Source organism: Phyllobates terribilis, unplaced genomic scaffold (genome assembly GCF_046119375.1).
Source record: "Phyllobates terribilis strain yellow unplaced genomic scaffold, ASM4611937v1 Scaffold_2__4_contigs__length_985480577, whole genome shotgun sequence".
In the NCBI taxonomy this organism is placed as follows: domain Eukaryota; kingdom Metazoa; phylum Chordata; class Amphibia; order Anura; family Dendrobatidae; genus Phyllobates; species Phyllobates terribilis.
The window spans coordinates 708,923,243-708,941,147 of record NW_027362762.1 but is presented as its reverse complement, the minus strand read 5'-3'; the positions used below and the strand labels follow the sequence as shown (position 1 = coordinate 708,941,147).

General features: G+C 45.8%; 1 protein-coding gene across 1 annotated transcript in view; it reads left to right on the top strand.

Annotated features, from left to right (window-relative positions):
• Positions 1–17,905, top strand: part of LOC141252947 (polymeric immunoglobulin receptor-like) — a 186,321-nt gene that overhangs the window by 124,880 nt on the left and 43,536 nt on the right. Inside the window, exon 4 of the mRNA XM_073670704.1 lies at positions 5,357–5,435. Coding sequence (XP_073526805.1) covers positions 5,357–5,435 — 79 coding nt within the window. The remainder of the gene's footprint in view (positions 1–5,356; positions 5,436–17,905) is intronic.

Genomic DNA, 17,905 nt, shown 5'->3' with positions numbered 1-17,905 from the left:
CCCTCACACCAAAAACAGGGAGTCTGCCGGGTGGTTCAGGAGTACGAAAGAGTCTTTAGTAAACACCCGCTAGACTTCGGGCGAGTAAAGGAGGTAGAGCATCACATCCCCACAGGAGACCATCCACCCATAAAGGAAAGATACCGACCTGTACCCCCTGCACACTATCAGCATGCAAAGGGGATGTTGCGAGACATGAAGGAGGCTGGGGTAATCAGGGACAGCTGTAGCCCCTGGGCGACTCCACTGGTTCTAGTGAAAAAGAAGGACAACACAATGAGAATGTGCGTAGACTACAGAAAGGTCAACCGTATCACACACAAAGATGCGTACCCGTTACCTAGGATAGAAGAATCTTTAGCTGCATTAAAATCTGCTAACTTCTTCTCCACTTTGGATCTTACTAGCGGGTACTGGCAGGTTCCTGTAGCAGAGGCGGACAAGGAGAAGACTGCGTTCACCACCCCGATGGGTCTCAGCGAATTCAACTGTATGCCGTTCGGGCTCTGCAACGCACCAGGAACCTTCCAGCGGTTGATGGAATGCTGTCTGGGACACCGGAATTTCGAGACGGTCCTGTTATACCTGGACGATGTCATCGTTTATTCCAAAACCTACGAGGACCATCTGAAACACCTGGCAGAGGTGTTTGATGCCCTGGCTAGCTACGGCCTAAAGGTGAAACCCTCCAAGTGTCATCTGCTGAAACCAAAGGTACAGTACCTGGGACACGTGGTGAGTGCCGACAGAGTGGCTCCCGACCCCGATAAGATCATCGTGATTAAGGACTGGCCAAGACTCTCCAACATAAAGGAAGTGCGGCAGTTCCTCGGGTTGGTAGGCTACTACCGAAGATTCATTCCCGGTTTCACCAAAATGGCAGCTCCTATGCAGGACCTCCTGATAGGTCAATCCAGGAAGGCCAAAAACCAGAAGCCACCCTTCAGGTGGGAAAAGCTGGAAGAGGAGTCCTTCCGCCAGCTGAAGATGGCCCTCACGGGGGATGAAATCCTGGCGCACCCTGACTTCAGCCAGCCCTTTATCCTCCACACGGACGCGAGCAACATCGGGCTAGGAGCCGTACTGTCCCAGATCCGGCAGGGGAAAGAACGGGTAATCGCTTACGCCAGCCGAAACCCTGAGAATTATAGCTCATTCAAGCTAGAGTTCCTGGCAGTGGTGTGGGCAGTGGTGGAACGTTTCAAACATTACCTTGCCTCCTCCAAGTTCACCGTGTACACGGACAACAACCCGTTGACACATCTGGACACTGCAAAACTTGGTGCCCTGGAGCAGAGATGGGTGGCCCGCCTGTCCAACTATGAATTCACCATCAAATACCGGGCGGGACACTCAAATGCCAACGCAGACGCCCTGTCCAGGATGCCGAGCTTACCGGACGGGTGGGAAGATCCAGAGGAACTGGAAGAGATCGAACTCCCTGCGTTCCACCGTCATGGGATTACCCAGTATTCCCACCGTGTAAGGGACAGGCACTCTGCTACGTTTAATCCCTTACCCCACTACAGCTGGGCAGAGACTCAAGACAGTGACCCAGCAGTCCGTCTGGTGAAGGAAATGCTGACGCAGGCTGATGCCCGCCTTGACCCAGATGCCACGGAGGAGACCAAACAGCTGTGGAAGGAGAAGAGTAAACTGTTTCTCTACAAGGGGAAGCTGTGCCGGAGAACTGTCAACTCCCAGACACATGAGCTGACCTGGCAGGTAGTGGTCCCGAGATGGGACGCGGCTATGGTCCTGGAGGCATACCACGACGAAGCAGGGCACTTCGGATGGAAGAAGCTGGAGTTCCTGTTGCGTGACCGGTTCTTCTGGGTAAACATGAGAGGGGCCATTGAGAGATGGTGCTGAGACTGCGGCCCGTGCAACCTGAGGAGGAAGGACCGTGCCAGCCAGAAGACCCCCCTGCAGGCCATCATCACGAAGCAACCACTAGAACTGGTAGCCCTGGACCATGTGAAGCTGGCTCCGAGTAGGTCCGGGTACGTCTACACCCTCACCATCATAGACCACTACTCCCGGTTCCTGGTGGTGGTCCCTGTTAAGGACTTAACGGCTCAAACAGCAGCTAGAGCCTTCCAGCAGCACTTCTGACGTCCACACGGGTATCCGGAGCAAGTGTTGACTGACCAAGGTCCAGCCTTCGAAGCGGAGGTCTTCCAGGAGTTCTGCAACTTGTATGGTTGCAGGAAGATAAGGACAACGCCTTACCACCCCCAAACCAACGGGCTGTGTGAGAAAATGAACAATATCGTCATTGATCTTCTCAAGACGTTGCCCCTGGAAGAACGCAGCCTGTGGTCGGAGAAGCTGCCAGACCTGATTGACTTGTACAACCATATCCCAGTAAATTCCACCAACTGCACCCCGGCTTACCTAATGAGAGCAAGGCCTGGTAAGCTGTCAATTGACCTGGAGATGGGAATCCTGACACCCGAGGACACCTCACCAGAAGCAGACTGGCACACGGAACGGCAGCAGCAGTACTGGAAAGTACAGGAGACTGTGGAACGAAGTCTGTCTCAAGCAAGAGGAAGGCAAGAGAGGACTTATAACCAACATGCTCCCGCTGTTCCCCTGGCACCTGGAGAGCAGGTCTTGAAGAGGAAGAGATGGCTCCACAAGTTGCATGACCAGTGGGAGAAGGACCCGTACACCGTACTGCCCTCAAGCCATGAGAACCCAAAAGTATGTGTCATCAGTAAGGATGGAGGAGAGACCACAGCCACTGTTTCCAGAGACCACCTGAAGAAGTGTCCCGAGCAGCTACAAGGTGCTGAAGAAGACCAGGATATCCTTCAACCCGCAGAGGAAAAGGAAGAAATGATCAGTACCGTACTCGGAGACTTTCCCCGGTCCTGGACTCAGATCAACAACGCAGTCATGGTACCCGTCATCACCTTTCTCCAGCCAGCCCCTCAAGGGCCTACAGAAGAACAGGTAGTGTCAGAAGAGCAGCCAGCCCAGGAGGCAGAAGGATCCATACAAGCAGCCCAGGAGAATCAACCCTCTGCTAGTAGTGAGCCTGTCATGCCCCTAGTAAGCCAAAGAGTACGCAGGAAGCTGCCAGGCCTACCCGCAACACCTCCTACACCCTGTAGTGCAGAGCCAGATAGTGGGTTACGTAGGTCTACCAGGAGCACTAGAGGACAGATGCCGGCTCGCTGGAGAATCTAGAATGTAATGTGGATTAACCAGTAAATTGCAAATGCTGAAAATAGTTTATGTTTTTGTTGCCTGTTTATTAATTATGTTCCTCTAGTTACCCAGCAGGTTTATTTGGACTGTCAGGTTATGGACGCTGAATAACCGGAACTACATTGTAAATAGTTGCACTTGGTGCCTCTTGCGAAGACGGCCACGGAAGAAAAACCTGTCTGGCGTGGCCCCGTGTGGTCCAAAGTAGTTCGCTTCGCCTTGCAGCCACGCCCAGGGCCAACGTTTGGGTTTTGCTTTGGACAGGTCCCCTACTCTGTTCTAAGACTTCACCTTGGGTGATATGGACACCCGGTTACGGAAATGCCGTGACCATCAAGATAAAATGTACTTTTTCCTGTTATTGTTTATACCCTTGTATTTGTGTTCTTATTAAAAATGTGTTTAAACCCGGAGTACTAAATTTCACTAGGGGGGAATGTGGCACCCCAGGGGTCTGGTTGCCACAGTGATAGAAATATCACGTCTGGGAGCAAGTGGGAGGTTCCCTGGTCAGGAGCCCTTGAACATGCAACACCTCCTGTCCCAGACCAGATAGGGGAGGAACCTGCCCTATATAAACTGGATCTGGGGCGGGGTTAGAGCAGAGAGTGAAGTTCCAGACACAGGGAAAGCAACAGCTAGGAGCTCTGTAGGAGCAGGAGCTGAGTGTCAGGGACTGGAAGCAGATATTGCTCGTCCTGGCTGAAGACACTACGACCGGACAACGGAGTCCAAGGCTGTGAGGATGTCTAAGTCCAGCAGCAGAAACCAGCCGGCAGGGGATTCCTCTGGCCATGGAAGCCCGGAGGCTCAGTCACACACACAAGGGACCGGTACCGCCATCGAGGAGCGGAAGCTACCAGAGGGTCCAAGTCACCAGCCATACGGGTGAGCACCACACGGTATACTCAGGGACGTGGGCTACTTCCACTCGCTTACAGCAAGGTAGCCAGGAAGAGTGCAGATAGACGGGGAGGCCTACAACTCCACCTGGCCAGGGGAACTCCTGTTTGTTCACAGACTGACCAGGCCCCTTATGCTAGCCAGTACTCCCGGGAGGGTCTGCCTTATCATCATCAGTAAAGACCCTGAGCTGCACTGCAAAGACTCTGAGTCGTTCCTGCTTCACCCGTGCACCATCACTCCCATCATCCACACTCACTGCCCTGAGGCTATACTCCTCCCATGGGGAGTTATCCCATCCTCTGCTGCGCACACCACACCAGCCTCAGCGGTCTCCCTCGCAGCGGCGGTACACCCTGACCGCAATCCCCGGGTGGAATAGTCAGACATTAAATCATAAAAACCCTATAAAAGACGGCCACTGGTCTGACCACCCTGAGCCATGGGACCGGGTCACCGCCACGGAGACTACAACCCCCAGAGACCCGGCTCCGGGTAACCCACACACGTGCATACACGGCCCAGGGGGCGCGTCTCTTGTTAGAGTCAGTTCTGTAAGAGTTGAAGTAGTCCATCCATCTTGTTTTCTTTATTTACCTGCAGATATAGGGTTAATCTACTAATAAATAGTATTTAAATCCTGTGTAGCCGGCTTACTGGAAGAGCAGTGGTTACAGGGGGAAATTTAAGTTTTATTCTCCCTGTAACAGTCACTGCTTACTTCACAGTGAACATGTTGAAATCACTCCAGGGTACTTTGATTGACAGCTGGCTCTGCACACATAAACTGCACTCACACGTTGAAGAGCAGGCTGTCAATCAATGTACCGGAGAGTGATTACAGCATGCTCACTAAGTAGTGAATGGTGACTATAACAGCTCCTTGCACCACTCCCAAAGCTGTAAACGAGCAACTACAGGGAGAATAAAACTTTATTTCCTCCCTGTAGCCATTGCTCCAGTAAGCTAGCTACAAATGGTTTAAATGCCATTTACCTGCAAAGTAGTCCCATATCTGCTGTCAAATTGCATTTTCCAAGGTTCCCTTTGAGTGGCAAGTCCTACGCTAGAAATCATGGCCCAGAATATCCAGTTCCAAATTCTCACCACCGAGGAAAATTTAAATGTTAAATTGTTACAAATTGTAAAATTTTTTTTTACTTTCTTTTTGTTGTTCAATGTAAATTTTCAGATCAGCAGCAATATAATTGTTCTTACATCACATTGGTCTCAGGTGCAAACATTGCTACAACTAGTGCTGCAGCAGTTATTCAAGAAACTACCACCCAGTGTTTAAGTGAAGTTATCGCAAGGTAAAGTGCATTTTATATTTTCATGGTCTTGTTGCATGGGAAAACTTAGAAAGGTGAGGGGTTTATCTTATTGAAAACAAATTTCACTGTAATAAACCACTGCCCTAAAATGTAACTGTACGTAAAATCAATAAAAGTCAAATGCAAACATTAAAAAGGTTGTCCACTACCCTAACTCAGGTGCTGTTTTTTCCATAAATACTAAAGGATAATTCCCCTAAATATCCCCATATACAATTTCTGCCAAGTTTCATGTTGTTTTATGCTTTTCTGCTTCACTTCCAGTGCCCTGGCGCCAGCTCTTGTCATAGCGATCACTTCCTCTTCAGAATCCTTTGCTCCCTTGTTACTACATTTACCATTATTCCTTGTGCTGGCCTGCAAGCCAGCAGTGAGCACACTGCCTGTAACTTCACCTAAACCCCTTCCACTCCTCCTCCAGTGTCACACACATCATTAGCACAATCTCCTGTGCAGGACATAGTTACAGGGAATATGCCACACAAGCACTGTTCATAGTCACCTGGCAGCTCAAAAATTGCTACCACAAACAGGTTTGGCCCAAGCTACTCCATGTCAAGTGTCTGGGTTCAAACTCTTGAGCCAATGCTTTGTGGTCGGCTTCTCTATCCACTGAGCCACAGCAGCTACAACCTTTTCTCTGGGTGTTTGTTATCCTTTCTTTAGTCTTTTTAGATTAACAGTTTTTTTTAATTTATTAATTTATCTGCCCAATCATCTTTTGGGTGCAGCTATATGTGCTTTCCCCTGTGGGTGTTTCCTGCTGGTGATATTCTCATTTGGATTTCCAGCCATACTGCCGTTGTTTATGCCAGTCAGTGAAAGACAAGCTAGGGTTTGTTTCTCTGCTGATTGTGCTTTCCACCCTGCATCTATCTTCTGTTTCTTGTTTAGGAAGTAGGCGGCATATTCTCTAGCAGGAACTACCTTATCTTCTCATTTTGTATTTCACGATTTGTTTTAACTCACTCTGGGATTTCTATCTCAGCACTCCTTCCCTTCTGTAGTGTAAGGTGGCTAATGGTCGTGTAGTCAATGGGAGGTGTGTATCACAGAAATGGCTAGTCTCTGTGATGTAGCCCGGTGTATTTTCTCTAGTGCATGCACCTGGGATCAGGGGTATGGGTTGCCAGCAACCCACATACCTCACGTCTGGGTGTGGTTAACAGCCTATAAAATGGAGGCTGCTGATTGCCACATGGTCTGTGTGTTTGGAGGGAGAAGGCCTCCTGTGTGTGGCTGGCTCCAGACCGAGCCAGGTTACTGGACATGATGCAGCCTGTGTGCCCACAGGACTGATTAAGCAGAGACACTTTACTTTGTTTGCCTGAACTTAAGGCTGTTTGTTTACTTTTCTTGCTTGGTTTATGAAACAATAAGCCGACATGAACTCTTAAAGGAACATGCTCCCTGTTTTCCTCCCGTCGCACCCAAGTGAGTAAAACCCCTACAATAGGTAAATTTTAGTCTGTTGTTAGGTCTATTCCAGTCCATGTAGGTAACATAAGGAATTGCAGAGTCAAAATCTCTAGTCTGTAGAGTATTTGATTTGGTCAGTTGCAGTTTCCAGTGTTTTACCTATTTTCCCGTGTGAGTTGTTACACAATCATAACACTCCGCTGCCCTGGCCTTCACCCTTTAACGCCTCTACAGAGATCTGGACTTACACAGGGGTCCCTCGGAGTCAGCAGCTGTTCAGTGGCGCCAGCTGGCAAGAGAGATAGTCATGTAACCAGGTCAGATCAAGGAGGTGACGTCAGGAACAGAATCACAAATCAAGTGGGTAGTCAAATGTGAAGCCAAGGTCAAAGAACAGGAATAATCAGAACAAAACACAGGAGCACAGCACACAGGTCTGAACAAGGATGGCAGAACTATTGGCTGACAGTGTGAACAGGTTCTCAGGAGTTTATATAGTAACAGCTCCACCCAATGTTGACAGCAGATAGAAACCCAAATTAACAAGATTAACCTTGTAGCTCCTGGACTGACCCGAGCCACAAGTACCAGGAATAATATAGGATAGACGCTGTCAAGCATCACCCGCAACAAAGGATGAATAGAATAGATAGGTACAGTAGGTAGAGAGATAGGATAGATGGATGGGATTCATAAAATAGAGACTATATAGCAGCATATTTATGCATTACACGGTATAAAACAGTGTGTGTACATGTATAGTGGGTACGGAAAGTATTCAGACCCCTTTAAAATTTTCACTCTTTGTTTCATTGCAGCCATTTGGTAAATTCTAAAAAGTTAATTTTTTTCTCATTAATGTACACTCTACACCCCATCTTGACTGAAAAAAAACAAAAATGTAGAAATTTTTGCAAATGTATTAAAAAAGAAAAACTGAAATATCACATGGTCATAAGTATTCAGACCCTTTGCTCAGACACTCATATTTAAGTCACATGCTGTCCATTTCCTTGTGATCCTCCTTGAGATGGTTCTACTCCTTCTTTGGAGTCCAGCTGTGTTTAATTAAACTGATAGGACTTGATTTGGAAAGGCACACACCAGTCTACATAAGACCTCACAGCTCACAGTGCATGTCAGACCAAATGAGAATCATGAGCTCAAAGGAACTGCCCAAGGAGCTCAGAGACAGAATTATGGCAAGGCACAGATCTGGCCAAGATTACAAAAGAATTTCTGCAGTACTCACGGTTCCTAAGAGCACAGTGGCCTTCATAATCCTTAAATGAAAGAAGTTTGGGACCACCAGAAGTCTTCATAGACCTGGCCGTCCAGCCAAACTAAGCAATCATGGGAGAAGAGCCTTGGTGAGAGAGGTAAGAAGAACCCCAAGATCACTGTGGCTGAGCTCCAGAGATGCAATAGGGAAATGGGAGAAAGTTGCACAAAGTCAACTATCACTGCAGCCCTCCACCAGTCGGGCCTTTATGGCAGAGTGGCTTGACGGAAGCCTCTCCTCAGTGCAAGACATATGAAAGCCCACATAGAGTTTGCTCAAAAACACATGAAGGACTCCCGGACTATGATAAATAAGATTCTCTGGACTGATGAGACGAAGATAGAACTTTTTGGTGATAATTCTAAGCGGTATGTGTGGAGAAAACCAGGCACTGCTCATCACCTGCCTAATACAATCCCAACAGTGAAACATGGTGGTGGCAGCATCATGCTATGGGGGTGTTTTTCAGCTGCAGGGACAGGATGACTGGTTGCAATTGAAGGAAACATGAATGCAGCCAAGTCCAGAGATATTCTGGAAGAAAACCTCATCCAGAGTGCTCTGAACCTCAGACTTGGTCGAAGGTTCACCTTTCAACAAGACAATGACTCTGTGACCATTCTTGACTGGCCCAGCCAGAGGACTGACCTAAACCCAATTGAGCATCTATGGATAGACCTGAAAATGGCTGTCCACCAACGTTCACCATCCAACCTGACAGAACTGAGGAGCATCTGCAAGGAAGAATGGCAGAGGATCCAGGTGTGAAAAAACTTGTTGCATCATTCCCAAGAAGACTCATGGCTGTATTAGCTCAAAAGGGTGCTTCTGCTCAATACTGAGCAAAGGGTCTGAATACTCATGACCATGTGATATTTCAGTTTTTCTTTTTTAATAAATTTGCACAAATTTCTACATTTCTGTTTTTTTCAGTCAAGATGGGGTGCAGAGTGTACTTTAATGAGAAAAAAAAATGAACTTTTTAGAATTTACAAAATGGCCGCAATAAAACAAAGAGTGAAAAATTTAAAGGGGTCTGAATACTTTCCGTAACCACTGTATATACACCCTGCTTTATACAGATACAAGGGGAGAGCTGGGTCTGCTGGAAGAGTCATGTCTGCAACAGTAGCATTCATAGAAACAGAGTGAGCTCTGCTGAATGGGCCACACCCACTCACCTGTCAGTTTCCAGAGCCCAGAACTAGAGGAAATTTTGATGTGACACCACAGGAAGTCAGGAGATTCTTATCCAGAGATAACTGCTTATTCATGGGAGTTAGTTTACATGAAAGTGACTTGTATGGTAGTGTCCAACCCCTTTAATATATGAATGAGCAAAAAGAGGCAGAAACACCTTATAGCAATAAGGTGTTTCTGCCTCTTTTTGCTCATATAGGGCGCGATATGTACCATCATAAAATATTAAGAGCACATGCAACTAGCAAAAAATACTATGTTAATGATGTTCATTTACAGACATTAGCAATTTTATATTCAGTTGTAGCTGCCACTTTTATCAAAATTGTGACAATGAGTTGTGCATCCATATTAATTGTCGTTATCAGAGCAGCTTCTTAGAAACTGTTGTTAAGCTGTCATTTATGTCAGCAAGTTCTATCAACAATAAAGTTGGTGAAAACAACTGCCATACTACATCATACTACGAGTCTGGTCATCTGTGGACAACCTAACTGGGTTGTCTTCTACAGTACAATGTTAATTTAACTCCCTCCCAAGTGGGCAATTTTTCATTTTTTGCGCTTCTGTTTTTTCCTCTCTGTGCGAGAGTCATAACCTTTTTTTATGTAAAGAGAGGAGAGAACAAGGCGCTATGGGTGACTCAGTATTGCAATTGTTAGAAGGGTGTGGCGATGGCTACTAACCTTATGAAGTTGTGCACCTCTGCACAACCCCAGTGTAAAGCTCCACAAGCTCCGCTCTGTTGGTGGCTGTCATCTATTTCCAGCGGTGTTCACAGATCCTGATCTCTCGGTGGTGGATCACGTGGTCAGGTTAGTTGCATGTAACGCCGAGATGGACGCCCAGCTTCACCAACACCCCCGGCAGCGTTCCGGAGGGGTAAGGGCAGCGCAGCTTGGAAAACCAGGGTAGTAATTCTAATTAAATTCTTCCCACAGGTGAAAGAATAATAAATTAAAGGCAGCTCTACCGCACCCCAACAGGGGGAAAGGGGCAATCAGTGAATATGAATAGCGGAACCAGAGCGCCAATAACAGGGCAAAAATATTAAAAGGACTGATTTATTAATACACACAACGCGTTTCGGTGGACACAGCCACCTTCATCAGGTATCACCTGATGAAGGTGGCTGTGTCCACCGAAACGCGTTGTGTGTATTAATAAATCAGTCCTATTTTTGCCCTGTTATTGGCGCTATTCATATTCACTGATAACCTTTTTTTAGTCTCTCTTATCGACATTGCTATATGAGGGCTTGTTTTCTGTGGGACAAGCTGTAGTTTTAAATGATACCATTAATTTTACCTTATAAAGTACAGGAAAATAGGAAAAAAATGCGGTGATATTGTGAAAAATTGAACAATTCCACAATAGTTTTTTGGGTTTTGTTGTTACAGTGTTTATTGTGCAGTAAAATTGACCTGCCAATATGATTCCTCAGGTCAGTAAGATTGCAGTCATACAAAACATGTATAGATTGCAGTGGTGAAAAAAATGTGGAAATTAATTTTAAAAAAAGGCTTGTGTCACCATTTTCTAATACCCATAACTTTTTTCTTTTACTGTCAATGAAGGACTTGTTTTCTGTGAAGCAAGCTGACAATTTTATTGATACCATTTTGGGGTACATAAGAGATTTTGATCGCTTTTCATTGCATATTTTTGCAAAGGTGCTGAAACTTACAGTAAATAAAGCTCAATTTTGGTGCTTTAATTTTTTGTCTTTTTCGGTGACGAGTACATAAGATAATTGATTTAATATTTTCTTAGATTTGACATTTAGGGATGAGGTGATATAAAATATGATTGTTTTTTATATTTTTATTTCCTTATTCTTAAAGGGGACAAAGGTGTGAGTGATTTGAATTTTTATATATATTGTAGGGTTTTACTCCCTCTGCTGCGGTTGAGGTAGGCACAGGAAACCTGTTTCTTTAAAATGACCAAGGCAGGTTTATTAAAACTGCATAAACCGCACTTTAGTAGTAAACAAAATGACAGCCTTTTCTGGCACAAAGTGGAAAAACAGAAAATAAGCAGGCCATACAATACGGCAGGTCCGCCCGCTCAGGTCAGTGCCCTTTAACAAAACACCCTGGAGGTCTCCACACCTCAAGTCACAGCCACTGAATGACACACTTGGTCTCCATTTTATTTACCAAACCACGCCCCAGGGGTGGGGATATGTGAGCAACCTCATGCAAATCTTATGACTGCTCATAAAACCCGGCCCTGGTATGCCCTGTTAACCCTCTCAGCACTATACGTGCTGGAGCATGCTTTCCCGGTTTTACATCACTGAAGCTACCAACCTTGATGATACATATCTCCCCTCAAAGACCTGTCTGGTGGCCATCTTACATATTCCCTCCTCTGCCCAAAGCCAGGGGGCTTGGCACCTTCTGCTATCAAACAGTGAACCCTCGACAGTGCGTCAGCATTGCCATGCAGTTTCCTGGGCCTATGCTCTACTTGGAAGCTAAAATCCTAAAGAGCTAGGAACCATCTGGTCATTCAGGCATTGTTCCCCTTCTTCTCCCTCATCCACCTTAGTGGGGTATGGTCTGACACCAGCCTGAACTTCCTGACTAAGAGGTAGTATCTTAGAGTGTCCAACACCCACTTGATGGCCAAACATTCCTTCTCCACTATGCAGTAATTCTTCTCACAGGATGTCAGCTTCCGACTTAAATACATTATGGGGTGCTCTTCCCCATTCACCTCTTGTGATAGGACACCACCCAGCCCGATATCTGACGCGTCCGTCTGGACTACAAACTCCTTTGAGAAATCCGGTGCCACCAGCACTGGCTGTTTACACAGAGCTAGCTTCAGTTCCTGGAAGGCCGTCTCAGCTTCTGGAGACCACTTAGCCATTGCCGACTTTGTCTCTTTAAGGGGTCTGTCAAAGGGGCAGCTATCATGGCGAAGTTAGGGATAAGCTGGCGGTAATAACCCACGATGCCCAGGAATGCTCTGACCTGTTTCTTTGAGAGGGGTTATGGCCAATTCTGGATCACGTCGACTTTATTTATTTGGGGCTTTATTTCGCCTCTGCCTATGACATAGCCTAAGTATTTGGCTTCCTCCATGCCCATGGCACATTTCTTCGGATTTATGGAAAACCCCGCCTTCTGTAGAGCATCAAGTATCGCCTGGACTTTGTTGAGATGGCTTCCCCAATCCTGGCTGTAGATCACGATGTCATCCAGGTAGGCCGCTGCATACTTCTTGTGGGGAGCTAGGATCCGGGCCATGGCTCTCTTGAAGGTGGCTGGTGCTCCTTGTAACCCAAATGGCATCCTTGTGTACTGCAAGCATCTGTCTGGCGTTGAGAAGGCAGTCTTTTCCTTTGCGTCTTGGGACATGGGAATTTGCCAATATCCTTTCGTGAGGTCAAGGGTGGCAATGTACCTGGCCGTCCCCACCCTTTCAATCAGTTCATCTACCCTGGGCATTGGGTAGGTGTCTAACTTCGAGATATCATTGATCTTCCTATAGTCATTGCAAAACCGCCATTCTCCATCTGGTTTTGGCACTAAGACTATGGGACTGGTCCAGCCACTCTTGGACTCTTCAGTGACTCCCAGACTCATCCGCTTCACCTCTTTCAAGATCACCTCTCGGCAGGCTTCGTGAATCCGCTACGCGTTCATGTTTACTCAGACATGAGACTTTGTAAGAACCTCATGCTCTATGATCTGAGTACACCCCGGTAGTTCTGAGAACAGGTCTCTGTTGTGATGTAGCAACTCTCGGCACTATTGCTTTTGGGCATGTGACAGCCACCTTGACCTCTTCAACGTCGGCTTCAGCCTTCACCACCAAACACGTAGCTTCCACGGCCTCCCTATCTCGCCATGGCTTAATCAGGTTGACATGGTACACTTGGTAGGGCTTCCTTATCCCTGGTTGGTGGACTTTATAGTTGACGTTGCCAACCTTTTCAACTACTTCATAGGGGCCCTGCCACTTGGTCAGGAATTTGCTCTCCACCGTAGGTACCAGAACCAGTACCCGATCCCCAGGGTTGAAGTGTCTCATCTTTGCTGATCTATTGTAGACCCTCAACTGTGCCTCTTGTGCTTTGAGGAGGTGTTCTTTCACATTGGGCATCACCTCGGCAATCCTCTTGCATCTTGGCCACATGTTATATTACACTCCTGTAGGGTATAGACTTTGCCTCCCAGGTCTCCTTTGCTACATTCAGGAGTCGCGGGGGTGTTGGCTATACAACTGTTCAAAAGGGGAGAATCCAGTAGAGGCCTATGGGACTTGTCTGATGGAGAACAGAAGACATGGCAATAGACAGTCCCAGACAGTCCCAGTCTTGGCCGTTCTCTGCAACCTTCATCAACATGGCCTTCCAGGTTTAATTAAACCTCTCCACTAAGCCGTCTGTCTGGGGGCTGGTAGACTGAGGTTCTGAGTTGTGTGATTTGCAGGGTTTTGCACAACTCCCTCATCACCCTTGACATAAATGAGGTCCCTTGATCTGATAGGATCTCCTTAGGCAATCTCGTTCTAGAAAAGATGTGGACCAACTCCCGGGCTATGCACTTGGCAGAGGAGTTTTGTAGTGGTACGGCTTCTGGGTACCGTGTAGCATAGTCCAGTACCACCAGGATATACTGATGTCCTCTGGCTGACTAAACTAGGGGTCCCACTAAATCCATGGTGGTGCGATCGATTGGGCCTTCAATGATAGGCAGTGGCCCTAAGGGACTAAGGAAGTGAGCTACAGGGGAGGTCAACTGGCAGGTGGGACAGGACCTACAATAATTCACGTTCTCTCAGTGAGAACCGGGCCAGTAGAACCTCTGGAGGATCCTTTCCTGGGATTTTCTACCCCCAGATGACCACCTAGGACATGTTCATGGGCCATATCTAACACCCTGCGTCTGTACGACCCTGGTACTAGTAACTGCTTGATTACCTCCCGCCTGAACTTGGTGACCCGATATAATAACTCCCCATTTACGGCAAAGTACAGATATCGGGTGTCAGCCCCCGGCTCTTGAGCAACACCATTAAGAACAGTTACATTATCAAACGCCCCTTTTAAAGTTAAGTCCCTGAGTTGGGCGGTTCCAAAGTTTCTTCCGGACACCTCCAGCTCAGGGATGTTGCCTCATCCTCATCCCCAACAAGCACACAAAAGGGAAACAAATCAGCTGCGGCCTACAATGAGGAGTCTTTAGGAGTGACCTGGCTGGTGTCTAGGCAACCCAGCTATCTCCATTTCCCACACAAGTCCCAAAACAAGGCAAAGTCCCCCCCCTATTATAACAGGGTGCAATAGGTCCTTAACTACACCCACCTCATGGGACTCGGCGCCACAGTTTGTGTCTATGTTTGTGTCACCGGGTAGTCCTTAGAGTCCCCATGGATACAGAGGACACCCACCTTTTTCCCCGGAATCAAACGATGAGGAATTGTTGCCCTCACTGGGGTTACCAAACTCCTTGAGTCCAACAGACCAGTCATTTGCACTCCATTCACTGACACGGGGCATGCCTGCAGTCCCTCGCCTGGTTGAGGGACAGCACTGCAGGCAGGATATGCAAAGTACGAGCAGCACCGTCCTATCCAAAATTTTAAGAGTTGTGAAATTGCATAAAAAATGCAGTTTCGCCATTGATTTTTAGGTTTTGCTTTTTATGGCCTACATTGCGTGATAAAAATTACCTGACAATATGATTCTTCAGATCAGTATGAGTATGGCGATACCAAACTTGTATAGTTTTTTTTTAATTTAAAAAATCTGAAATTTGTAAACAAAAAATGTATATATTGACGGTGTCACCATTTTCATAGAATCATAGAATCATAGAATGGTAGAGTTGGAAGGGACCTCCTGGGTCATCTGGTCCAACCCCCTGCTCAAAGCAGGATTCACTAGATCATCTCAGACAGATGTCTGTCCAGCCTCTGTTTGAAGACGTCCATTGAAGGGGAACTCACCACCTCTCGTGGCAGCCTGTTCCACTCATTAATCACCCTAACTGTCAAAAAGTTTTTTCTAATATCTAATCTGTGTCTCCTCCCATTTAGTTTCATCCCATTGCTTCTAGTCTTTCCTTGTGCAAATGAGAATAAAGATGATCCTTCTACAATGTGACAGCCCTTGACATATTTGTAGACAGCTATTAAGTCTCCTCTCAGTCTTCTTTTTTGCAAGCTAAACATTCCCAAATCCTGCAACCGTTCCTCATAGGACATGGTTTGCAGACCAGTCACCATTCTGGTCGCTCTTCTCTGAACTTGCTCCAGTTTGTCTATGTCTTTTTTAAAATGTGGTGCCCAAAACTGTACACAGTATTCCAGATGAGGTCTGACCAAAGAGGAGTAAAGACCGATAATGACTTCACGTGATCTAGACTGTATGCTTCTGTTAATACATCCCAGAATTGTATTTGCCTTTTTTGCTGCTGCATCACACTGTTGACTCATGTTCAGTCTATGATCTATTAGTATACCTAAGTCTTTTTCACATGTACTGTTGCTTAGCTCTATTCCTCCCATTCTGTATATGCTTTTTTCATTTTTATTGCCCAGATGTAGTACTTTGCATTTTTCCCTGTTAAAAACCATTCTGTTGGTTGCTGCCCACTGCTCCAGTTTATTTAGGTCTTTTTGAATCCTCTCTCTCTCTTCTCTAGTATTAGCTATCCCTCCTAGCTTTGTGTCATCAGCAAATTTAATCAGTTTACCCTCAATTCCTTCATCTAAATCATTGATAAAGATGTTGAACAATACAGGTCCCAGGACGGAGCCCTGTGGTACCCCACTTGAGACATTCATCCAGCTGGATGTGAAGCCATTTACAACCACCCTTTGAGTCCGATCACTAAGCCAGTTATGAATCCACCTAACAGTTGCCTGGTCCATTGCATACTTGGTCATTTTTTCAATAAGGATGGTGTGAGATACTTTGTCAAATGCTTTGCTGAAGTCAAGATATACTATATCTACAGCATTTCCCTGATCCACCCAGTCAGTGATTCTGTCATAGAAGGAAATTAAGTTAGTCTGACATGACTTGTTAGTTACAAACCCATGCTGACTCTGGTTAATCACTTCATTCTTATCCATGTACTTACATACATGTTGTTTAATAATTTGTTCAAAGATCTTTCCTGGTATAGAAGTCAGACTCACCGGCCTATAGTTCCCTGGGTCCACCTTCTTCCCCTTTTTGAAGATAGGAACAACATTTGCTCTTCTCCAGTCTTCTGGGACTTCTCCTGTTCTCCAAGAATTTTCAAAGATTATGGAGAGTGGTTCTAAAATTTCTTCTACGATCTCCTTCAGTACTCTGGGGTGTAATTCATCTGGACCTGGAGACTTGAACTCATTTATGTTAGCTAAATATTCCCTCACAATCTTTCTGTTTACAGATAACTTGGATTCCTCTATTCCTTTAAAAGGACAGTGAAGATCAGTTGATGTTACATTTTCTTTCTGAGAGAAAACAGATGCAAAATAGGAATTAAAAAGTTCGGCCTTCTCAACATCCTCTCTTACCATTTCTCCATTTTCATCCTGTAAAAATCCTATAGCATCTTTGACTTTTCTTTTACTTTTGACATACCCCCAAAATCCTTTTTTATTGCTTTTGGCATCTCTTGCAAGCCTTAATTCATTGTCAGCTTTAGCTAACCTGATACGTGCCCTACAGGATCTGCAGACTGCATTATAATCTTCTTTAGATATGCCTCCCTCTTTCCATTTAATAAACATTTCTTTCTTTCTTTTTAGCATGTGTTTAAGTTCTGTGTTCATCCATCCTGGTTTCCTTAAATGCTTCCCATTCTTCCTACTTTTCGGGATTGTTAACGATTGTGCTTTGAGAATCTCATTTTTAAAAATTTCCCATCCTTCCTGGACATTTTTGTCCTTAAGGACATCCAGCCATTGGATCCCTCCTATTCTCTTTCTGAGTCTCTTAAAATCTGCCTTTCTAAAATCTAACCTTGAAGTCTGAGTCTTCACATGTCTTCCTCCTCTAGTTATCCAAAATTCTATAATAGCATGATCGCTGCCTCCTAGGGTCCCAGCCACCTTTACCTCCTCAACCATTTCCTCCCTGTTTATAAGGATTAGATCCAAAGTAGCAGATCCCCTTGTTTTCTCCCCTACCTTTTGGAAGATAAAGTTGTCAGCAAGAGAGGATAAGAATTTGCTTGACCTGTTAGTTTTACTTGAGAGAGATTCCCAACAAATGTCTGGATAGTTGAAATCTCCCATGACCACTACGTCATATTTTTTGGAGAACTTGGTCATTTGATACATAAAGAGTTCATCCATATCTTCAGCTTGCCCAGGTGGCCTGTAGTAAATGCCTACAATGGTGTCCTTTCCGTTGTTCTCTCCTTGTATTCTTACCCAAACAGTTTCCACAGAACTCCCAGTCTCTGAAGCTTCAATCTCTGTGCAGATATACGCTTTTCTAACATACAATGCAACACCTCCTCCTCGTTTATCAAGTCTGTTTCTTGCAAATAAGTTGTATCCTTTTAGCCTTTTATTCCAATCATGTGTA